Source organism: Nicotiana tomentosiformis, chromosome 1, assembly GCF_000390325.3.
Source record: "Nicotiana tomentosiformis chromosome 1, ASM39032v3, whole genome shotgun sequence".
NCBI classification, from domain to species: Eukaryota; Viridiplantae; Streptophyta; class Magnoliopsida; order Solanales; family Solanaceae; genus Nicotiana; species Nicotiana tomentosiformis.
In genome coordinates, this window is record NC_090812.1 from 154,211,077 (window position 1) to 154,237,447 (window position 26,371).

Sequence of the window (26,371 nt, forward strand, 5' to 3'; positions counted from 1 at the left end):
TTGTTGCACCAAATGTATGTAGACTTTGCAAGTATTAGTGATTGAAGTTGAAGTTCCTCGGAGACTTTACATTGTCTAATTCAACTTTGTTTTAATTAAATGCCTGCATATTTTGCACTTAAGTTAGTCGACCGAACTCTATACTAACCAGACAATGACAAAATATATTTGAATATACATGTACATACATGATGATCAGCTGCATATAATACACAATAAATAGACCCACCAAATTCTACTGTGTGCATATGATTAAAAAATAAATAAAATATTAAACCAATTTTATTTATTATAAAAAGATAAATGGGTGCATTGATAATAAAAAAAAATTATGAATAATTTGTATAGTCTAGTAACTTTAGCATTTACATCAATAGTAATTTTTGAAATAAAAATAGTGGACCAAGAAGAATAATGATTTAAATAATAGGAATTTGGAAGATTTTGGATTACTTAATAGATCAAGGGGTATTTTTAAAAGTTTGTTGATTGTAGAGATAAATTTGGCCCGATAGTATAACAGTAGAGGTAAATTTAGCCCGATAATATAACGGAGATTAAATGCAAACAATATATGAAAGTAGAGGGGTATATTTGGCCCTTTTTTCCCAAAAAAACTATTTTTGGCCAAAATAGTACTTTTGGCCAAATCAGTTGGGGGCTCAATATGTGCAGCAATATGTTCTGGAGATTGCTACATTGCTACTATTTTTACTACATTGCTTCTTCTGCTGATTTATCTCATTATAATAATAATAATATTACAAATTCAGATAATCTCAAGGTTTAACCCCAATTAATCACACTTGAGCGTCAAATTTTGGATAAAACATTCAAAGTAAAACTAAACTATAGTGAAACAAGAAACAGTAATATAAATTTATGGCGCACCATTTGATCGGACATGTATTAGAAAATTAGTCTGACTCAACATATGACATTTGAAGTTCAATAAAGGCAGAATAGTCTAATAAACACTTTTACTTGTTCGATTTTGTCATCTCGATTCCGATACACTATGAAATTTCATCCAGACACTCATAGTTTTTAAAACACATAACGATAAACCCCTCTTGCCTAGCATGTTCTTCAACACACGATGTGGATGACACATCATCGTCCACATCGGATTTTTAATGACACGTCATTCTTTTTTTTACTTTAATTTCAAAAAAATAAAAATCTTTTTTCACTCCAGTCCCCTATCCTTGACCACTTATCTCTATTTTTTAATAGTAAAAATAACATGATGACTTTTTGCTTTTACCGGCGGTAGTACCGCCGTGGACAACTAAAACCCACCATTCCCCAACTTCCTATCGTCCATCTCCCTTTCAGAGATTTGTGTCAATCGTCGATGCCCACTACTTCAAATTTACCATGTAAATCACCTTGAACTCCTTTCCTCCATTAATGTCAATGCACCACTACTGAAAATTCCTCAATATTTTTATATGTTCACACAATTTCATATTGTATACCCCACTTAATTCACAAAGACCTTCGTCAATCACTCTTCACCTTCCAAAACCACTACATCTCCAGCACCTCACCATAAATTGCTAAAAAAAAAAAAAATAGATTTTCACATTCTCTCCATCAAATAAAAATTTACCATTATATATCCGCTCCACCACCTGAGAATACATTAGTCCAGAAAAGATCGTTACCCAAAACTGATTCAGCACTGCAATGGACATAGATCTAATTTATCTCAAAAATGCTAATAGTGATTGCTCTTCAAAAAAGATTTCTTAATAATTTTTTCTCAAATATTGACCGAAAATGGGAAGGAAAATAACGGGAAAGGAATAAAGGGAGAAAGAGAAAAGAAATGGAGGAGGGGCAGGGAAAGAACGGGAGATGGGAAGGGTAGAAAGAGAAAAACAAATGGGGGAGGGGTGGGGAAAAGAATAAAGATGAGATATATTTTATTTTTTATTATATTATTTTTTTGTTTTTTACTTTTTCTTTTTATGTTAATCATTTTTAGTCTAACTTCTTTATGTTTACGCTCGTTATACACGTGAAGTTTACGTATTTTGTCCAACTCGGTCATAAAGTTGCCTTATATACTTGGTCAATGGTCAGAATGATTTAAAGTAAAATATTTTAAAAATTATGAGTATGTGGATGAAACTTCATAAAGTATCGGGATCGAAATGATAAAACGGAATAAATAGAAGTATTTATTAAGCTTTTCTGCCTTCAATAAATGAGAGTCTTGGTCGTGAATGCAATGGACTGATCAAAAAGTTTGGTAAGATCTAGATATGCATATCACCCACGGATTCCAAAACTGAAACTTAAAGATGAGCTAAAACTCTATTAAAGGTCACTTTAGCTTGAGATTGAAAATTTGGGTTTTCGAAATGTGAAATTTATTTTTGAGTGTGTATTGTTGGATTATAATGGGTACATTTTAAGTATTTTGAATCTCAAATTAAGGATGATTTAAGATGGTTAGAGTTGAAATTTGAGCTACGAAGGAAATTGTATGCATGTATAATGGTGTAGCTTTCATGTTTCTCTTATATGTGTGTGTGTCCGTAGAAAGTTTTAAACTTGATTTCAACTAAGAATTTTGATTCCATATCGTTCAAATCACCTCCAATCTTCCTCAATTGTTTTGTATATTGTCTCTAGGGAGGGCAAACATGAGGTCGAATCGGATATGTGCGAGTCAAAACTGGATAATACAAAAATAGATAAAATATTCAACTCGACCTATATTTAATACGGATAAAAAAAAGAGTTAGCCGCCGGATAAGATGGATATTCATATTATCCATATTTTCTTGAATATGATCACTTTTGGGAGAATTCCTAGTGGCCAAACTTAAGAAACCCCCAATTTGGATAAATGCAAATGTAAAACTAAACTCATTGGTTATCCATTGATTATCCATTTTTTAAGTGGATAATATAATTCCTATCCATATTTGACCCATTTTAAAAAAAATTATTATCCAACCCATTTTTGTGGATAATGCGGATGGAATACTTTTTTTTTTATTCATTTTACCACTAGTTGTTCCTTGTATTTTGTTTTCAACAAGCTCCAACCATACCCACTGAAAAGAAATTATATTTTTAAATATTTTAATTATTATATATCATTGATAACTTTTCGTGAGCTAAAAATAATTAAATAGCAAAAACAGCTACTGAGCTGTAAAGAATACCAAGATATGGTCATTCTCAAATTTCTCCCTTGAATGTATGTTGGGGCTAGGGGCAGCAAAATTAACCCAAACTCATTTGACTTGTCCTACCTGCTCAAGTTTTAATGGGCTTGGGCTAGAACGATTTTAAAAATGGACTGTTTTGGGCTAACCCAAGTTAATCCATAAAATATTATCAGTCCAAATATACCCATGATGATGCCCAACCTTCCAACAATAACAACAATAAAAAAACTAATTTGATCTCATAAATGAGGTTTGGGTAGGGTAGTGTGTATGCAGACCTTACCCCTACCTCATAGAGATAGAGAGATTATTTTTGATAGACCCTCGACTCAAGAAACAGTGAAGATAAAGCAACCAAGTAGCAAAGAATTGTAACAACAATGTAACATGGTAAGGGGAGCGAATGCCACAATATGTATAATAAAGAAATATAAATAGAAAATTACAAAAATAATCCTAGTACTACTGGTTAGTCTTGGAGGAACATGCTACTATATGACAACCTACAACCTTAATCCTCGACTTCCACACCTTCATATCATGGGTCATGTCCTCGGTAAGCTGAAGCAATGACATGTTCTGCCTAATTACCTATCCCCAATACTTCTTAGGCCTACCCCTTCCTTTCCTCAAACTCGCCATGGACAACCTTTCACACCTCCTGACCGGAGCATCCATGTCTCTCCTCTTCACATGTCCGAACCATTTCAGTCTCGATTCTCGTAACTTGTCCTCCACATATACCACTCCTACCTTGTCCCTAATAACTTCATTCCTAATCTTATCTTTCTTGGTATGCCCACACATTCATCTCAACATCCTCATTTCAGCTACTTTCATTTAGACATAGGACTTCTTGACGGGCTAGCACTCAGTTCCATACAACATAGTCAATCTAACCACCACTCTATAGAACTTGCCCTTAAGTCGGGGTGGCGCATTCTTATCATACAAAACCCCCGAGGCGAGCCTCCATCTCACCTACCCCGCTTCAATACATTGAGTAGCATCCTCGTCAATCTCCCCGTTGCCTTGAATAATAGACCCTAGATACTTGAAACTATCTCTTTTAAGGATTACTTGAGTACCAATGTAACGACCCGGTCGGTCGTTTTGAGTATTACAACCTTATTTCTCCATTTACTGCTCAATTTGGGCTTTACAGTTGTTGTGTGACTTGCGGGGTAATTGGTTCGGGTCCGATGAGGTTTTGGTTCGGGTCCGGTGAGGGTACCCTATAGTTGTTACAGTCGTGGATATCACCTTTATTTTTATACTATGGGATCATCAAACTCTGCCACAATCTTTGGGCATCTTCTTCGTCTTGGATGATGCCCAACCTTGACCCATGAAAATGCTCAATCTTAGACTTCTACCTTAACCCATGTGCTGGAAATATTTTCTAATTTTTTCAAGTTTGGTTAGTTTAAATATTTGAAAAATATTTTATTTATGAATTTATTTTTCTCCAATTGGAGGAAAATATTATTTTTCCTATCAAGAGAAGGGAAAAATATTTTTCAAAACTCTTTTTCAACCTTTCAAAATTAACTATTGTTGAAAACAATAATCGTCAAACATGAGAAATATCTGAAAATATAGAAGAAACACATTATTACAACAGAAAAAATAACAAATAAAATAAAATATGGGTACTGAGCTATTTTTTAGGTATCACAATAAAATAAAAGAAAGTACTCATTTTATTGAAATAAAAAAATAATTTTTCTACAACAGGAAAAAAAAGTACTCATTTTGTGAAAAAGAATATTTTTCTACATCATGAAAAGAAAGTACTCTTTTTTGTAGAAAAACAAAAAACCTTTTCAAAAACTTTTTTGTAGGAAAAGAACAAACCTTTTCTACATTATAAAAAAAAAAATACTTATTTTATTGAAATAAAATAAAATATTTTTTCTATATCATAAAAAGAAAATATTCATTTGGATGAAATTATTAGGCAAAATGCTCCATCTACAACATTAACAGAAAATAATTTTTCTACATCAGGAAAAGAAAGTACTCATTTTGAGGGGGGAAAAAACTTTTTCTACATCATGAAAAGAAAGTACTTATTTTATTGAAATGGAAGAAAATATTTTTTCTGCATCATAAAAGAAAATATTCATTTTGTTGAAATAAAAATGAAAATACTCTATCTACAATATTAAAAGAAAGTGTTCTAAATAATATTTTTATTTAGCGGTGGGGTGGGGGTTCGAGGGTAGGGTGAGGGTTGGGGTGGCGGGAGGTAGGTTAGGGTGGGTGAGAAGCTCTAATTTTACTACTTTTTAATTATTCTGATCTTTGTTAGTATTGTATGATGAAGAACTAGTAAATAAAATTATAAATCCAAATTGAGAAAAAAAATCATTTAGCATGAATTGACATTTATTCCAAAACATAAGATAATTTTTATGTATGCTCGTTTAAAAGCTGAGAATATTGCAAAGATTTGCGTCAATTTGAACGGGTTGGGTCACAACCCATTGTTTAGCCCATCTTGACTCATCTCATCGTAACCCAAGTGAACTTTGGGCAGAGTTGGACAATGACCCATTTAATGAGTCAGCCTATCTTGATCAGCCCAAATATAGCACAAACAACCTATTTACCACCCCTAGTTGGAGCGAAGGGGGTCCAACTCTTACATCGGCAAAAGATCCTTTGAAACATATTGTTATAGTCATTTTCATGAGCGAAATCGATGTACACAATCCTTGAAAACAATTCTGAATTTTGACAAATTCGTTGAGTAGAAATTGGCTGATAATTTTTTCCTTAACTCATTAATAGCTGCTCGACCTACATGCCACTCCAATATTATCTAGAGCCACATACCATGTAATTCGTGCACCAAACAAGCAACAACTCGATTGCTCCCAATAATGTAAAGAGAATCAAATGAGAGAACCGTTCCGCAAGCTCAATCGATATCACAACAAAGCGCAATGGCGCGACCCATCTCACAAAGGAGAAACAAAATACACGAAATAAACACAAAGGATCATACCCCCAACATAACTCTGTTGCGATATGTGACCCAATCCAAACACCGATTCACATGGAATACCTCTATCCATGGTGCTCACAATCAACAACTGCATGTATATCAAATACAAACACGTGAAATGCATGACCATAATCAAGGCGCAATCAACCATTCAACACCCCAAAAATCATCTTGCTCGAAATGTAGCATAGAAGAGCAATACATGGAACATATCAGAATACGAATAAGAGCAACTTTAGTCGATGACATATCCCTCAATAATAGTTGTGCTGAGTAAATAAATCTGAGAAGAATACAAATTCTTATTAGGCTTACAAGTGGCCTCCAAATCGATTCTGATCCTCCCAAAATAAGTAGATAACGTTCCTAAAGATCCATTGGAACCCATCAATAATACATACCATCAGTCGTCAACCTCTTAACATAAGGGAACAATCTGCCTTTAAGAATACTCCTAGTCTTCAAATCCCTAGAATACAAGAAACTTCACGTCTGATCCCAACTCCACCACTCAAATGACTGACACATCCCTCATATACAATCATCCCACGAGAAATTCATAATTCTTCCATGCCACAAAGTAAAATATGAATGTCAGCAATCGATCAACCAAACAATTGTTGTAATACCAATCAAGCATCCGCATAATCAAAACACAATGCGCCTTCTAACGTGTGCACCCTTCTTATGTGATTCCAGATAGTGCCTGCATTCTTTTAAACAGTTGAAATTGTCCATACTGTCCAGAACTCATGACCTTTCCTCTGAATGGAACTACAACCTCGTACATGCAAGCCTTCACTCAGTTGCTTAAGGTGGAGATTACTTCCTGTGATGCTTGTGCACAAATGAAGTACAAGTCGTTCGGCTCATTTCGGCGGTGAATAGGAGATTTGAGCAGAGTGGGTGACTTTCAAGAAGGTTCTAGTAAGCTCAAGATTCATATGTGGTATTTGAGGATTTGTTTTTGGATTTGTAAATGGCTAAGACACGATATTTGCATCAGATGGTGTCGTAATTTATGGTATTTCTATATCATTATGTATTTCTGTATCATTAGTGATTCTACATTTCAGTATCAGAAGGATTAAAAAAGTAACTTCAGATTCGCGGAAGGTCTCTTTACAGTGGGCATTTAGGTTGCGGTAGTATTGGATGCTTAAGAGGGAATACAACGGTTTATGGGCTTTAGGACTACGTGATTTCATGCTAGAGTCTCTTGTGGTGATCTTTGGATAAGGATCGTGGTGTATTGGCAAGGAGAAGTATTAACTTGTAGGGAAGTCGAGGAGAATTCAAGGAAATGGGTCAGCTTGGCAGTGATTCGGGTCGATATGGTAATAGATATAATCGGTTCTTTTGGTTCATTTGGTGTGATGAGGCTTTGCAGCTGCTTTGTGGCAATACCCTTGGGTTTGGCGACCTGCTTGACTTGGTTGAGTTAGAGGGATTCAATTCTGATGGCTTGGTTATGTGCAAATGAGTTTTGAATAGTTCTCGATGATGTCAACCACGACTTGAGAAAGATGTCTTCTCCAGGCGTTAAGAGTATGTTGTGTGTCATGATTTTTCTCGCTGATGGGGTCAAGCGGAAAGTTTCTAGTTGATGGAGTGTCTATCCTACTTGTGATTCAGAATTGACAATAGGATTCTCGTGTTTTCATATGATGGCATGACGGATGCGGTGCGACGTGTGAGATTGAGGCTTGCATGTACAAGGTTGCGGTTTCGTTCGGAAGGAAGGTCATGAGTTCTAGACAGTATGGACGGTTTTAGGTGTTTCACCTAAAGAGGGTGCGTATTTCAAAAGGCACATTGTATTTTGATTTTGCGGATGCTTGACTGGTATTACGGTAATCGTCTGGTTGATCGACTAATGACATTCAGATTTTGCTTTGTGGCACGGAATAATTATGGAAGTATTTCTTGTGAGATGATTGTGTATGAGGGATGTGTCAGTCATTTGAATGGTGGAGTTGGGATAAGACATGGAGACTCTTGTATTCTAGGGATTTGAAGACTAGGAGTGTTCTTATAGGCAGATTGTTCCTTAGGTACGAACGGGTGAAGGTATGTTAAGAGGTTAACGACTGATGGTATGTATTATGGATCGTAATCGGATCAGATTTATTTACTCAGCACAACTATTATTGAGGGGAGTCTCATCGGTTAGAGTTGATCTTATTCGTGTTCTGATATGCTCCTTGTATTGCTCTTCTATGCTACAATGGATTGTGAGAATGTTGACTATTTACACACATGATGTGATTATGTTTGGACCTTGCGGTGGAATTCGAGCAAGATGGTTCTTGTGGTGTTGAATGGTTGATCGCACCTTGGTTATAATCATGCACTTCGCGTGTTTGTTGGTTATATGCATGTGGTTGTTGATTGTGAGCACCATGGTTCGAGGTATTCCATGTATACCGGTGTTTGGATTGGGTCACACATTGCAGCAGAGTTATGTATTGTGTGCTAAGTTCGTGTATTTTGATTCTCCTTTGTGAGACGGGTTCATAGCATTGCACTTTGTGGTGATATCGGTTGAGCTTGCGAAACAGTTCTCTAATTTGATTCTCTTTTCATTATTGGAAGCGTTCAAGTTGTTACTCGGTTGGTGCACGGATCGCATGGTATGTGGCTCTAAATAGTAACGGAGTGGCATGTCAATCGAGCAGCTTGTAGTGAATGAGATCTTGAAAAAGTTTTGGTTTTAGTGAATCCAGGCGGATGTTATTTAACAATTTGGTCTAATTCATAATATAACCCTTTAGTTGTAATTCTTTTTCTTAAATCAATTCTTAATTTACATTGTTGATCTCGAGTTGGGTTCTATATCAATTTCTACTAGTTTGATGTTGTAATCTTTATCAATTTTATCTCAAATTACTAGTTCCTCCGCTTTACTACTTGATTTCTAACTGGTTAATTTTTTAGTCAACTATACATGAGGGGATCAACAAATTTGTATTGAAGCAACATATGCAAGAACACAAAAGCTGTTTACTCAAGTACCTTTAAACGCACCATACAAAGACTTGCTCCTAAAAGAACTTATACCCAAGTCAAAAACTTTTATAAGAAAAAAATAAAACCCAACCAAACACTTTTTGCAAAAATTATAAGAAAAGTGTTTGAAAACTCAAAATTTGGAAACTCTTATACAGATGCCATCATTATTTCGATTCCAAATATTGGATCGACAAGACAAAGAATTTGTTCACCTTCGTGAAATTTGTTGTAATGTACATCGAACTGTTGAATTTCACCCAAAGGAAAAAATAACTTTTCTTTAACCCTATCCTCACTGTTAATCCACACCACTTGATTGGTGATACGCTATTCACAAATGCTATAATCAATATTATATTACCAACCATATATCACGTACAGCCATATTATATTCCACGAAACATTCCATGAACATAATTCACCATCTAAACATCCACGGTTGATGGACTCACTAAAAGGGAATCATCGATGTTTAATTACTTTCCTTTAGCTCGGTTTCTGAAGTCAACCAGGTAACAACCAATATCAACAAGATCAAGATTCCCATGATACCACATCAACCCAATTTCAGTATTACTGATATTGCAATGCTAAGTGATTAAAACCTAGAAACTCAAAACTAGACCAACAAACAACAGGTTAGAGCTATTAACCCACCTCTATGGAAAGTGGTTGAGGATCAAGAGAAGCAAAGCCAAGCTCATCCTACCCTTCTAGGATTCTACCATGTCAAGTTTCGTAGCCACGGGGGTAAGAATCTTTAACCCATTCTTTTCCGCAGTTGTGTAAGAGTGCAAAGAGGAGAACTCAGCTCAACCAAGCAGGTGGTGCTGGTTTGGAATTGGGGGGAAAACCTCTTAATGACAAAGCACAAGTGAAATGTTGATCCGTTTATTAACCACATGGCAGAAATATCATTTACTATGCATTTTGCCATCTTTTTATATAAATATCACTAGAGCAACCAAGTCCTGGAGAAGAGACATTTTCTGCTGATCTGACCTGCCAGCCATCTTTGACAAGGCTACAACCATCTCAAATGCCAGGAGGACATCCTGCTCAGCCCCTGGATGCAAAACATCAAAGCTACAAGGCATTCTTGCATCACACCCTTCTGTTAGAATCCTCTACTTCATAAAGTACAACAAAATGTTAAATGATCAACTCGGAGAGGAAACCCCTCCCCTCCTCCAAAAGATGGGTATATTTAAAATCAAGAAAAGGCTTTGAAAGCGGTATTTAAAATCAAGAAAAGGCTTTGAAACCACGGGAACCCCCCCCCCCCAAAAAAAACCCACCCACCCACCCCCACACGCAAAAAAAAAAAAAAGAACCATTAGTGTGGTTTGCAAAGCTGTTGATAAACCAGTTCTGCAGAATATTTCAGAAACCTTTCCATTTCTCTAACCACCATTTCAGGTTAAAATAAGCCAAAGCTGTTGATAAACCAGTTCTGCAGAATATTTCAGAAACCTTTCCATTTCTCTAACCACCATTTCAGGTTAAAATAAGCCAAAAGAATCTTCAGAAAGAATAAAATTTAACCCCACCATGAAAATCAATCTTTACATATATTAATCATATATATATGCATATGCCAGTGGTTGTGACGAGGAAATCAAATCACTGTTCAGTGTATTTATAAAATTCACTCTCAACTCACAAGCATAACAAGCTTCAAACAGTGAAAAAAGGAGGAAAGCAGAAGACACCTCCAGCGAAATGCCATGAACATCACCATTTACCTGCAACGGCAATTGCTACAAGATAATCCTTAAAACAAATTAGCTGACTATTCGATGTGTTCATAATGTAATTCTTTGAACCGATGGAAAAGCAAAAGTTGCTTCTTATGAGACAGCCTGGTGTTTTGGGGAGCAGTAGAAGAAACCATTCAGAAAGTAAGATTTTGAAGGTTAGAAAGACATTGCTAAATAACTCAAATACTGGTGAGAGATGGGTAGGATACCCTACCTTCTTCTCACTCCTTTTAGATAGAAAAGTTTAGTGCAAAATACTACATAGTGTTTAAAAACATTCACCGGAATAGAAGTACTTGAATAAAAAGAAAATACACATTGAAGATCATGGTCTTTAAGCAAAAGGTAACTTTTGTCATAGTAAAAGACTTCATTTGGAGAGTGCCCGGAACTTCAGAAGAATCACCAGTCCAAAACTAAAAGTTTGATGCATTTTATCAAGGAATCTGCACAATGAATAGGTAAAACATAAAAAACTAAGTAGAAAAATATTTTTAGCAGAAAAAACCATGAAATGCAAGTGAGAGTAATACCTTGAGAAAAGTGAAAGACAAGTCAAAGGATATTGTTTTTATGTAAGACAGAAATTTAACAAACAAGGAAGATATAGTAACATAACCAAGAAAATCAAATGAATATGAGCAACAAATCAATAACTTTACCTACTTGGAAGTACAACCATCGCATTACTGATACCTGTCCAAGACAACAAAACAGAAGACAGGAGAACACCATAAACCTTCTTATGCAAATTGAAGTTACCTTTCTAGTCTATGTCTATTCTTTGATATTTTTTACAGGGTCAGTTTCTGGTTACCTTATCATGATTTTCCTTAAGTAGTGCAATATTGTTGAACAATCAACAAGTTTTAGGTTACAGATTGCACTAACTATGTTTCAGTCAACGACATGCATAACATCACATAAAAGACTTCCTCCACAACAGACACTATGAGACTAGGATTACATGGAGTAAGAGAACATTGTTACAAAGATTCTCAGATTTGAAGGTATTTTCTAGTCCACCTAGACTCTCAGATTTGAAAGTCTTTTCTAGGGTCTTTGCAAATTAAGTAAATGCCTAGCTGGTTAAAATTATAGTCAATGATGCATTACACAAATTGCTAGGTAGTACCCCAGCCTTTTAAACCACTAAAGATGCATTACATTTAAAATGGGTATGATATAAAAATATTTGAAGATGCATTACATTTAAAATGGGTATGATATAAAAATATAGACTAGTACACGCTACACTCCCTTGATAAGCAATGCAAAAAGGCAAACTGATCATTAATCAAAGGAACCACTAAAGTCCATTGTAAGAAATTTCATGTAGAGTACAATATTGCCCTGTAGCTAATTTAACTCTATAAGCATTAGACACCAACATGCAATGCATGAGAGGGAGATCACACCTTAAGCTTTCCTAGTGACCTCCATAGCCTGGGTAAGGTGCACCACCCTGTGGTCTTGCACCGCCCTGCATCTGCGGATTTTGGTACTGCATCGGCTGAGCTCCATAGCCACCACCAGCACCCTGGGCACCATATCCTCCCGCATTGCTCATCACTGGGGGCACACCCTGAGGATTCACTGGCCCACTAAAACCTCCAAGCAAATTCCCAATCCCCAAACCAGCTCCTTGAGTAGCTAACAGGGCTGTCAATGCCTGCCCAAGAGCCGGAGCCACAGCAGGATTGAATCCCACGGGTGCAGGCCCTGATGGCGCCATTAAATGTCCAGCTGATGCTGCTGCTCCACTGCCACTACCACCTGAGTTTTTTAAGGTAACAATTAAATCAACTTTACTGCACAGGATTTAAGTTAAATGCATGTAATGAATTTTTTACACTGCTATTAAATTCTGCAATTAGATTTTAAAGTGATAAACTCCATATTGTATTAAATAAATAAATATTAAAAAAAAATCATTGTATACAAGCGGTATTCAAAAGTTAGAGAATCCTACACAAACATAGTGAACTTCTTCACTACCTGAATATTTCCCCTTCTTTGCAGGATGCTGATAATACTGCTGGTGCTGCTGGTGCTGAGGGTAATGCTGTTGCGGCTGCTGGTGCTGCTGATAGTAATTCTTATTGTGTTTCGGCCCATCAACAGCCTTCTGACAATGAAGTGTATGCCCTTCAAAGCTCTTGTGTGGCTCCTCCAACGCCCTTCTTGCACTCTCGACACTCTTATACACAAACAAACAAAACCCCTTGGGTTTCCCAGTTTGCTTATCCAATCCAAGTGGACCCTCCTCAACTTCACCAAACTTAGAGAAAAACTCCAACAGCTTTTGAGGATCAAGATCAGTTGCCACATTGCTAACAAAAATCTTCCTCTGAGTATACTCGGAAACCGGTGGGACAGCCGCTGCTGTAGGGGGCGGGGCAGGGACCGGCCCAGCCGAAGCCAGCTGGCAAGAAGTCATCCTAGTACCAATTTTCTTCTGTGGTTCTCTCAATGCTTTCCTAGCGCCACTCCTATGCTTAAACAAAATAAACCCGTATCCTTTTGACTTCCCACTAACCTTATCCGTAACAGCCTTACAATCCTCAATCTCACCGTACTTCCCAAATACGCTCGTTAGGGTTTCGGCTGTAGTATCCCAACCCAAGCCGTGCACGAAGATTTTGCGGTGCGCTGGATCCTTATCGGCCAATCTCTGAATATTATCCTTCAAATTAGGGTAAGTGACTAAAGCTTCTTTTATAAGCGCTGTAAGTTGATCCTTCGTGAAAGGTTCTAGAAGCTTCTCGAGTGGCTCATCTTCTAAATCCTCTTCTTCATCGCATCCTTCTTCCTTCTTCACCTCACTACCGCCTCCGTTAACTTCATTCACGGCGTTGTTTCCAGATCCTGGATTTTCTTCCTCTTCTTCTTCATTATCATCACCGTTGTCGTTATCATCTTCTTCTTCGGGCTCTGGATCTTCTTCGTCCTCTTGAACTGCTTCTTCTTCTTCTACGGTGTCGTTTTGGTACTCTTCTTGTTCTTGTTCTTGTTCTTGTTCGGGTTCGAGATCTGCTGATTCTTGTTTAATATTTTGCTGTTCTTCTTCTACTGGTTGTGCGGTGGCTTCGGAAGCTCTGGTTTTTCGCTTCTTCGCCATGGAAATTAGGGTTTGAAGTAACGAGAGAGATTAGGGTTTTCTGAATTGGGGACTAGGGTTTCGGGAGAGAGGAGGATAAAAGAGAAGTAGAGGCTGATATTTATCTCGGGGGTTTGGATTTGGTTATGGGGTCGGTTTTGATAGATTTACTTTTTGAAATTAGTTTTGGAATTTTGATATTAAAAGGAATACTATTTTGGTATTGATTTTGATTGTTTCTCAAGATTTATGAATTCTATATTATTGGTATCAATTATTGTTCTTATTTAAACTTCGAAATATATCAATGAAATTTAGCTAACGTTTAAGCATAAATTTGATTGACACTTGAATAAAGAATTTTTAAAGTTGTGTTGAAAAATAATTTTTTAAAGTTAAAATTATGTTTGGACATGCATTTTATTTGAAAAAATAAATTGTGAGTGGAAGAAAAATTAATGACCAAGAGAGTATACTGGCATTTTCCATATGATGGTTGGTTTAAGTGTAACATAGATGGTGCTTCTAGAGGTAATTTTGGACCTAGTTCCTGTGGCTTTTGTGTGCGAGATTGTGGTGGAGATTTTGTGTGTGCTAAGGCTAAGGAAATAGGTGAGGCAACCAATATTGTGGCAGAAGCAAAGCAATTGTTGACTGTGTTGAGCAGCAGCTTCATCCTCTTATCATTGAGACTCACTCTTTGGTAATGAAGAGAATCATTTAAGGGGATTGGGATTCACCGTGGTACATTGGTACGGGAGTGAAGAAGATAAAGGGGATGAAGGATCAATTCAATGTGATATTTCAACATGTACTAAGGGAAGGAAATGCAATGGCATATTATTTAGCTAACCTTATTTTTTCTTTTGCATATACAATCTCATTTCACTCATTCTCTGAATTGCAAAGTGCAGGAAGGAGATTAATCAATCTAGACAAAGCTCAAATCCCTAATATTAGGGTTAGGGTAGCAAAAAGAAAGGCACATGATTGATGATCACAACATCCGATGCATTGCTTGATCTTGCCCCATGTTTCTTTGTTGTATACTTCTGTGTGTTGGTAGATGACTTCCCAGTGGTATTAGCATGTCATCATGCTCAGTCTGGGAGTGGTTTGGCAGCATATAGAATTGGTAAAACAAACAGGCAATACATAGGTTACAAGTTACAACAAAAGCTTACAAGGTGATATACTTCATCTTACTAGGGTTTGGTACAGCTGCTTATATGGTGTTTCTCATACATGCTGGATTCATATTGTAGAAGAGCCTACACAGTGTGTTCCTGAACTGGACAGTGTATTTGACTTAGCTAACACACATGGGCAGTTGTTGTTTCATCTATATCTTTCATGTTGTGTATTGTTTGATCATTTTTCAGTGGTATTAGTATGCTTTCACACTCAATCTAGAGATGAGAAGGTAATATATGACACTTATCTTCTAAGCATACAGCTATGGCCCAAAGCTATACATGAATATCCTTGGTACTGTCATGTTTATCTCTTATCTAATATTACCGAGGATCATTATGCTTGGAAATGGAGATCAATACTAACGAGTTCAAGCTAGATCAACACATGTGTTTATCAGATCCAGATAGCTGCATTACAGTGGTGTGCTTGTTTGGAATCTACACTTGTCTTGTCCATTGAATCTTGTCCTATGGAATACATAACTTAGCGCCTGGTGAGAGCATTAGAGGTGTTACTTGGTTATTGCCCTTGTCCTTTGGATTCACTTGCACTACACGGATATGGAAGCATACATCCTTCTACTTTGTAATAGCTAGATCACTAGGTTTAGTTTTCATAACACTAGCTTGTAGTAGTTTACACTTTTTACATTGGTTTGGACACCTTGTAAGACATTTACCCATAATTTTGGGAATATATATATATATATATATATATATATATATATATATATATATATATAGAGAGAGAGAGAGAGAGAGAGCTACTAGACAGCCTGCCTAGTGGTGTATTTGCTAAAAAAAATAGTTTTTGAAAACTTGAAAGTTTTTGATTTTTTCCCCAAAACATGATCACATTTCATAAATAAAACAATGTTTTCAAAAAAAATTAAAATATGAAGCCAAAATCTATGGACAAACGGGAGCTTAGAAGTTGTGAAATTCGAGTGAACATATTCTTGATTCTTGATGAGTAGGGGCAGAGCGACAGGGTCAGACGAGATTTCGGTAGAATTTTAAAAGTGTGTGGGGAGAGCTAGTTTGGAGTGGTTGACTAGGTTGTTTAATGTTATTTTTAAGGCGAAGTGGATGCCGGATGAGTGGAGGTGGAGTACGGTGGTTCTAGTGTATAAGAACAAAGATGATATCCAGAGTTGTAACAACTATAGAGAAGTTCTCTGGAGATGCCTAGAGGCAAAAGGTGTGTCGGTTCCCTACATTATGGCAATTAAGGACATGTATGATGGGGCTAAGACTTGGGTTAGGACAGTTAGAGGCGGCTCTGAGCATTTTTCGGTTGTAATGGGGTTACACCAAGGTTCTGCGCTCAGTCCGTTATTATTCGCCCTAGTGATGGACGCGTTAACACACCATATTTAAGGGGAGGTGCCATGGTGCATGCTATTCGCCGATGACATAGTTCTGATTGATGAGTCGCGAGCCGGTGTTAATAAGAGGCTAGAGGTTTGGAGACAGGTTTTTGAGTCTAAGGGTTTCAAGTTGAGCAGGACGAAGACGGAATACCTGGAGTGTAAGTTCAGGGTTGAGCTGGGGGAAGTGGGCGTGGATGTGAGGCTTGAATCACAGGTCATCCCGAGTAGAGGCAGCTTCAAGTACTTTGGTTCGGTTATCCAGGGGGATGAGAGATCGACGAGGATGTCGCACACCGTATTGGGGTAGGATGGATGAAGTTGAGGTTAGCATCTGGAGTCTTGTGTGACAAGAGAGTGCCACCGATACTCAAAGGTAAGTTCTATAAAGCGGTGGTTAGACCGACCATGATGTATGAGGCTGAGTGTTAGCCCGTTAAGAACTCACATATCCAAAATATGAAAGTAGTATAAATGAGGATGTTGAGGTGGATGTGTGGGCACACTAGGATAGATAAGATTAGGAATGATGATATTCAGGAGAAGGTGCACGTGGCTCCCATTGATGACAGGATGCGGGAAGCGAGGCTTAGATGGTTCAGACATGTTCAGAAGAGAAGCCCAAATGCTCTGGTACGAAGTTGTGAGCGCCTGGTTATGGAGGGCATGAGAAGAGGTAGAGGGCGACCTAAGAAGTATTTGGGAGAGGTGATCATGTAGGATATGGCGAGGCTCCAAATTTTCGAGGACATGACACTTGATAGGAAGATGTGGAGGTCGAGTATTAGGGTTTTAGGTTAGGAGGTAGTTGAGTCTTGCCTTACTTCGTACCATTGTGGGACTAGCCAGGTAGGAGTTTTGTCTAAGATAGTTAGTGGCAATGTTGTGTCTTACTATTTCGCTTTTTCAGTGTAGGACCTATTTACTAGCTATCACTTTTGCTTTGTATCTTTCTTCTGGATTTCATGGGGTTCCTATTTTTTCTATGATTGTTATGGTGATACTAATATTGTCTCCTTTTGTCCTTTTATTTTCTTGAGCCGAGGATCTTTCGGAAACAGCCTCTCTACTCCTTCGGGGTAGGGGTAAGGTCTGCGTACACACTACCCTCCCTAGACCCCATTAGTGGAATTTTACTGGGTTGTTGTTGTTGTATATTCTTGATTCTTGAATAGTAAAAAACGAAAATTAGCCGGGGGTGGAAAGGTAATAAATGTTATCTTGGAGATTATAGTTCAACTTTAAACAAAGATAAAAAAGATAGTATGTAATTTGTTTACTTTCCCTTAAATTTTGGTGGAGAATATTATTGTAAATAATTAAAATTTTATTAAATTTAAATTCATAAAAAATTAGCCTTTTTCATAAATTAAACATATATTAGTCTAACTAAATATTATGAACTAGTATGATTGGGTTAATTATTTAAATCTAATTAAATTGATCTGAATAAAAGTCCAATGGTATTTGACTAGCTCGTTAGATGACCTTCTATCATATGTGTCGATGCATGAGTCCCAAGCCCAATGTGCTGAAAATACATCAAACATGCACAAGGAAGGCTAGGGAAGCTCTGAAGAATAATATCAAACTTTTTTTCTATATATACAATTTTCATCCGTGATCAAATCCTAAAGGAAAAATGAAGTCAAATCCTAAGTAGACGGCTTCAAATCTTCCATTCGTGATATCTCTGTCACGACCCAAAATCTCACCTGTCGTAATGACGCCTATCTCAATACTAGACAAGCCGACAACCTCAATAAAACACAATATCTTTTAAGTTTGAAAAAATATTACTTGAAAGCAATAGAAAACCTCACAAGTTCAGATACAAAAACTCCCAAAACTGGTTGTCACTGAGTACATTAGCATCTAAATGAATACAAAGTCTGACTGATAAAAACACTGTCCGAAAGTATAAAATAGTACAATAACTGAAAGAAAGAGAGTCAAGGTTAGCGTATGCCAAGCAGCTACCTTGATAATCTCCAACTGGTAACACACGGAGGTCTAACAATCGCCGTGCCCGGAAGAACCTGGATCGGCACACGAGGTGCAGAGTGTAGTATGAGTACAACCAACTCAATAACTAACAAGACTAACCTCTGGGCTGAAAGTAGACGAGATCTGCGGGTACATTCCAGTACATAAATAATGGTATAGAAATATAGGCATGCTTTCAAGTTCAATAGTTAAACTGAGTACAAGCAAAATATATCAATATTACACGACATGAGGAATATGACATCTCAGTGGAAAACCTCGTGTACTCACGATCACTAATTGCTCGGTCACTCGGTACTGTTTATGGCCAATCCAGTCTAGGGATATTCCATCCCGTATATATATATATATTCCATCCCGTATATATATATATATATATATATATATTCACTCAGTACCGTATAAGGCAATACAACCCTAGGGTAATTTATCCCCAAATAAAAATGATACGAACAAGATCCATGTCCAGGGATATTCATCACAATATAACTAACTAAGGCAAATACATGCCCTGGGAAGTCCATCCCGAATATGTAATCATTTACGCTCACTGAGGGTGTGTACAGACTCCGAAGGGGCTTCTTCAGCCCAAGCGTGATATAAAGCCGATATGGCCTACTGCAGGCGGGCATTTTCGATCTGTATAATAATAAATCCTATAAGTCCTGCTGCATGCGGGCAACCCCGTTCCATAAAGTAATAATATATATAAAGCCAATATGGTCTGCGCAACCCCGATCCTATAAATATCCTCACAATGGATGAACATGACTGAGTATGAAATATATATTTTTAAAACAATTAAATTCAACAGCAACACGACCCCGTGGGTCCCAAAAAATCGGCACGTAGCCCAATCATGATCTTTAATACGAGTCTTAGCTTAATTTTCCTAACGCGTGGAAAATGTTTGGATAATAACATGATTCTTTAATATATATTTTTTACAACTTCACAGAGTTTATTCAAGTCACAGTTTCAATGGTGCACGTGCGCACGCTCGTCAACTATCGTGTGCGTCACCTCCAAATAATTTATATAACATCAAATTCGGGGATTCATACCCTCAGAACCAAGTTTAGACGTGTCACTTACCTCAATCACGTTATCTCAATCCAATAGTAGAACGTTTTCCTCAATTATGCAACTCCGAATGGCTCGAATCAAACCACAATTAGTTCGATACAATCAACACAAGCTATCGGAAATCAATTCCAAATGATAAAGGGCGGATCTTTAATTAAAAACCCCGAAGCCAACCATACTTGAAAATTACGGGGACATTATGGAATTGTATTATAAGAGAGAAAATTTAGCCAACACACCCGAAATGCACCCCCTTAATGATACCACAACAATCAATTACACTAAGCAACTTCAATCTACAATATCAACATCCCATGGGACCAACATTTTTAACAATTCCATAGTTTAGGCCATTTAGACAATTTATCAAACACCCGGTAGGCATAAATTTCTACATCTCTTAACCATAAAATTAGTTTATCCAATTACCACCATTTTCCAATAATTTATTCCATCATCATTCTTTAATAATTTATACTCCCAACATCACATGTGTGATCAACCATTCACACCCAACCAACAAAGTTCCATCAAATAATCACTTTTCAATCTCTACAATAGTTATGCATTTAAATTGGGAATTTATGACTTTCAATCACCATACCATGAGTTCTAATTCTTGATTCATATTCATATTTATATAATAAATCCGTGCATGTAAGTCTAAGGGTGTAGTATTACCTTTTTGGAAGAAATATTGCAAAACCCTCCCTTGAGTTCTTGAAGAAATTCCTTGAAGATCTAAGTATTTTATGCGTAGATTTCATCAATACTAGTATAGAAATGATAGAATGTCACACCAAGATAATAGGGATTGCTTACCTTGAAGAAGAGAGGAGTTGGTGGTCTTGAGAGAGTGGAGGAAAATCCCAAAATTCGTCCAAGATGAATGGGGAAATGAACCCCCGAAATGAGTACTTAAATAGAAAAGCTTCAGGTGGTAGCGTGCCAGGCCGAGTGCCAAACCTCTATAATGCATCCGAATTGACTATAAATTTTGCACACAAGTCTCATTTGACATTACTGACCTACTCCAACTTCCGGAATAGAAATCCGACACCGATATCAAAAAGTCCACTCCCGGTCAAACTTCATAAAAATTCAACTTTCACTATTTCAAGCCTAAACTCACTACGGACCTCCAAATCACAGTCCGAACATGCTCCTAAGTCCAAACTCACCCAACGGAGCTAACAGAGCCATACCGGACCCGAACCCATTACCCCGGCAACTCATATAACAACTATAATGTACAAATTGAGCAGTAAATGTGGGAATATGGTTGTAATACTCAAAACGACCGGCCGAGTCGTTACATTCTTTCCCACTTAACATATGTTCGTCCTCGAACGTGCCAAGGGTTGTTTCCAAGCCATCACATCACTATTCCACCTTACCACGCACATACCCGGGGGTGATCCCTCGTCACCCTATCCCATATAGGTCTGACAATACAACATAAATGAAGATTATTAATTTAACCTTGGCCCGTAAACCTTGGAATTCAATTTCCAACATTCAGAATTTCTTTTCAAGACCCTAATCTTACATCTACACACTGTATAAGTCCGAACAAACTGTATCAAGCCATAGCTATAACTCAAGATGTAATCACATGATATATCACATAACTCGCATACTCGCAGCACCATTTTCGATCTCGGTAACTACTCCAAACCAACCAAGTACTATACTAAACACCACATTCCGCATAACCTCGTTCAAAAACTTCCGTACACTGCTGATAATAAAAGAAACACGCGGAATCTCATAACCCTTTATCAGATCAAAAAAATAATAGAGCTCTCTCTCCCCAACCAGAACCACAATCACTTTCTAAGCTGACTTTCAATATCATCCTCCCAAATATACCATAATCAAACATGATAGTACCCATTCTAGGTCAAATGACCATATATTATTAAACACAACTATCCCACATACATGCCATACCAATCTAATTTAAGCCGTAAACTGCGCAATCCGTGTAACCAAAAATGGAAAAATATTTCAAATAAGAGAACCGTTTCGCAAATTCAACAAGCACTACTACAACCGAAATGTTATGAGCTCATCATACATGGTAAAACCAAGACACACGAATCTAATAACGGTAACCAGCTCTCCTAGAGATCACATGAAGATCAACCCGCACGAAAAACTCATGTGCTATCGTATTAATATCTGGACCCGCACGGATAACTCACATGCCAATAATATAAGTATATGGATCCGTACGGACAACTCACGTGCCAATAACATAATCCGTTGGCATGGTCACATGCCTCCAGTCCAAGCATATCATACATGAGCAATCAAATAAGTACACATGTATATGATAAATGAAATAAAATTCACATGCTCCTGGACTGGTATAAATAACACGACATATAGTAGGCATGTGCAAAGTGCGCTACCACAACTCAAATCGGTAGTTAACATAGAAATAGTAACTACCCAGTTTATTCAGGTAATTAGCCCCTTTGTAACCTCAAGTATAACCCAGATAGTTCTCAATAAAGGTACGAATAAGAAAAATGTCATAACTTTACGCTTAACCGTCAACTCTAGGCATATCATAGCCTAAATATTTTCCTGAGTCTGAATACTTGCCTCGATGCCCGCACATGGGCTCAAACCTCATATATATATACGCACTCGTAGCGTGTAGTCATCACAAATAATTAACGCTACTAGTGCCTCCACTGAGTTTAAATAAAATACTCACCTCAAACAGGCTGCAGCCCTGAAACAATATGCTTCTGAGAACCCCCAATCTCCACATTCACAGAACACAGGAATCACCGTGACTGGTCCCAACTCCAGCACTCGAATGGCTAACATATCTTTCACGCACGATCATCCCATGAGGAATACTTCCATTTTTCCTCCTGTGCCACATAGCAATAATTAGAATATTAGCAGTCTATTAACCAGGTGAATATCGCAATACCAATGAACATCCGAAAGTCAAAATAATGCGCCTTTTGAAATGCAAACCCTTCTCAGGGATTACGGAGCAGTTATAATATCCGTCTAACATTTGAAATTGACCATTCTGTCCATAATTCGTGGTCTTCCTTTCCAGAATGAACTACCACCTTGTACATGTAAGCCTTAATCCCGCACACCACACCACATCTATCATGCCATAATGTGACAAGCACGAGAATCTCATTATCAACTCTGAGTCACCAATATATTACATACCCGGATAGTTAGAAGCCTTCCATTTTCTCTCTTTTATGAGGAAATCACAATACACAACATGCCTTCCACACCGGTAGAAAATTTATGGCTCAAACCATGGTAGGACCATCAAGAACACTTTCAAATCCATTTGCACATAACCAAGCTATCAAAACTAAATTCCTCTAACTCGACCAAGCCACGCACGTCACCAAACCCAAGAATATTGCCATCAAAACTCTATAAAGTCTCACCACATGATAACTACCCCATAAGTATGCCTCAGACCAAAACTAAAATTTAACATATATCCATGAAATTGAATTGTCAATAGCAGACTCCCCCACTTGGCTCAAATCCATAGAACAAAACACTTGATAACTCACAATACCCATTTATTATTGCCACAATATTGCAGTCAGTTCAACGAAAATTCTTCTCAAGCTTATATAACACCCACCATAAAATACCTCAATCATCCTCTAAGTTCTTATTTATTCTCGTGACAGTCAAGTCAACTTTCTCAATTGGATTCAAATTCAAATCTCAACACATATGCCCCGCTGGTAGAAAAGAAACTCTACACTCAACACTATAAGGAACACACCTAGGTAGATAACTCCGTAGGAGATAACCCGCGTGCTTAGTCTCAAATTGGCATTTTACTATACCCTTTCGCAACCACAATTACCATGGAATCACATAATATTTTTGAGTTTGAACTCATTTACACGACATGAAAATCTACTTCGATCCACAATTAAACATCATGACAGATCCCTCAACGCACTCACAACTCAAGATTGTACGTCACATCAAAACAGGAATCAAGTACTCAATAGCAGACTCTTGAGTCACAAAGTAAACTTTATTCATCTCATTCAATCCACCTGAACACATCCCGCATTCACATCATACTCATCATATAGTCATTCAACCGCCCATTGAGCCACAAATTCTACTTGTTGGGATACTACCTACGCATAAGTCCAAACGCACAAGTTCTTACATCCAAAACTACCGAGCTTAAGCTTCGGTCTAACCCTGGCCTCAAGTCCTCCAGACTGGCTCATTACCAAAACACAGAATACCGATCTCGAATCTCATTCATGGAATCACAATGGGCATAGCGGGTGCGTGAACTGGCCCCGTCGGCTTAACTATATCTAGAATTTGCTCTTGAGCTGGAGCAACTAGTGGTGCTACAGGTGATGTTCCAATTGCTATACGAGCTACACCTCGACCTATACCACGACCCCGACCTCTACCACGGTCGCGGCCTTTCGCGGCCCTAACTGGTGGCACTGGTGGCTGATGGTCCGATCCGACAGTACATGTCCTAACTAGCTTGAGAGAATAGAATCGTAGAAATTTAGTTTCCGGAACCAACAAATTAGCACGACAGAATACAATAAAGTGAATTTTCCTAAGGGTTCGACAACCTCTCGAGGATAAGCACAAACATCTCCGTACCGATCTGCAAGACTCTACTAAACATGCTCATGACTCGTGAGACCTATGTAACCTAGGCTCTGATACAAACTTATCATTACCTAAAATCTCACCTGTGGTGATGGCGCCTATCTCAATACTAGGTAAGCCGACAACCTCAATAAAACACAATATCTTTTAAGTTTGAAAAAATAATACTTAAAAGCAATAGAAAACCTCACAATTTCATATACAAAAAACTCCCAAAACTCGGTGTCACTGAGTACATGAGTATCTAAATGAATACAAAGTCTGACTGATAAAAACATTGTCAGAAAGTATAGAATAGTACAATAACTGAAAGAAATATAGTCAAGGTCAACGGACGCCAAGCAGCTACCTTGATAGTTTCCAACTAGTAACACACGGAGGTCTAACATTCACCGTGTCCAAAAGAAACTGTATCTGCACACGAGGTGCAGAGTATAGTATGAGTACAACCAACTCAATAAGTAACAAGACTAACCTCTGGGCTGAAAGTAGTGACAAGCTCCGCGGGTACAGTCCAGTACATAAATAATGGTATAGAAATGTAGGCATGCTTTCAAGTTCAATAGTTAAACTCAGTACAAGCAAAATATATCAATATTGTACGACATGAGGAATATGACATCTCAGTGGAAAACCTCGTGTACTCACGATCACTAATTGCTCGATCACTCGGTACTGTTTATGGCCAATCTAGTCTAGGGATATTCCATCCCGTATATATATATATATATATATATATATTCACTCAGTACCGTATAAGGCAATACAACCCTAGGGTAATTTATCCCCAAATGAAAATGATACGAATAAGATCCATGTCCAAGGATATTCATCACAATATAACTAAGTAAGGCAAATCCATGCCCTGGGAAGTCCATCCCGAATATATAATCATCTACGCTCACTGAGGGTGTTGTACAGACTCCGGAGGGGCTCCTTCAGCCCAAGCGTGATATAAAGCCGATATGGCCTACTACATGAGGGCAGCCCCGATCCGTATAATAATAAATCCTATAAGTCCTGCTGCAGGCGGGCAGCCCCGTTCCATATAGTAATAATATATATAAAGCCAATATGGCTTGCTACAGGCGGGCAACCCCGATCCCATAAATATCCTCACAATGGATGAACATGACTGAGTATGAAATATACATTTTTAAAACAATTAAATTTAACAGCAACACGACCCTGTGGGTCCCAAAAAATCGGCACGTAGCCCAATCATGATCTTTAATACGAGTCTTAGCTCAATTTTCCTAACACGTGGAAAATGTTCGGATAATAACATGATTCTTTAATATATATATTTTTACAACTTCACAGACTTTATTCAAGTCATAATTTCAATGGCGCACGTGCGCACGCTCGTCAACTATCGTGTGCGTCACCTCCAAACAATTTATATAACACCAAATTCGGGGATTCATACCCTCAGAACCAAGTTTAGAAGTGTTACTTACCTCAATCACGCTATCTCAATCCAATAGTAGAACTTTTTCCTCGATTATGTAACTCCGAAGGGCTCGAATCTAACCACAATTAGTTCGATACAATCAACACAAGCTATCAGAAAATCAATTCCAAATGATAAAGGGCGGATTAAAAACCTCGAAACCAACCATACGTGAAACTTACGGGGACATTATGGAATTCGATTCTAAGAGAGAAAATGCCAAAATGCTATACTTTTAGCACATTACTCACCCTATATTTTGTTGGTCTAATGAGTTATTGTGCGATATTTGAGCTAAATTTTTTATGTTTTATGTGTAGGAACATCAGAAGGAATCATCAAATAAAAATTGCACAAAAGAGGACAAAAATACAAGAAAAGAGCACAAAAGCATCAAGTATCCAAACTGTGCTATGGACCAGGCTTTGCAAGTTCTATAGCCAGGCCGACCGCGCTATAGACCAGGTTTCGCGAGGTCTATATCCAGATTGACAGCACTATAGACCAGGCTT

General features: G+C 37.6%; 1 protein-coding gene across 5 annotated transcripts; it reads right to left on the reverse strand.

The window, feature by feature from the left end:
• Positions 1-10,768: 10,768 nt before the first annotated feature.
• Positions 10,769-14,219, reverse strand: LOC104113749 (UBP1-associated protein 2B-like). Of its 5 annotated transcripts, none has more exons than XM_009624018.4 (4): positions 12,975-14,219; positions 12,395-12,752; positions 11,643-11,672; positions 10,769-10,961 (listed from the first exon to the last, which is right to left on the reverse strand). In XM_009624018.4, exons 1-2 carry the CDS (start codon positions 14,095-14,097, stop codon positions 12,406-12,408), a joined length of 1,470 nt encoding a protein of 489 aa, XP_009622313.1. In that variant the 5' UTR covers positions 14,098-14,219; the 3' UTR covers positions 10,769-10,961; positions 11,643-11,672; positions 12,395-12,405. The 5 variants fall into 5 exon arrangements, with proteins under 5 accessions (XP_009622313.1, XP_009622312.1, XP_009622311.1 ...); XM_009624017.4 differs by having other exon boundaries at positions 11,639-11,672; XM_009624016.4 differs by lacking the exon at positions 10,769-10,961 and adding an exon at positions 11,152-11,422.
• Positions 14,220-26,371: the final 12,152 nt, after the last annotated feature.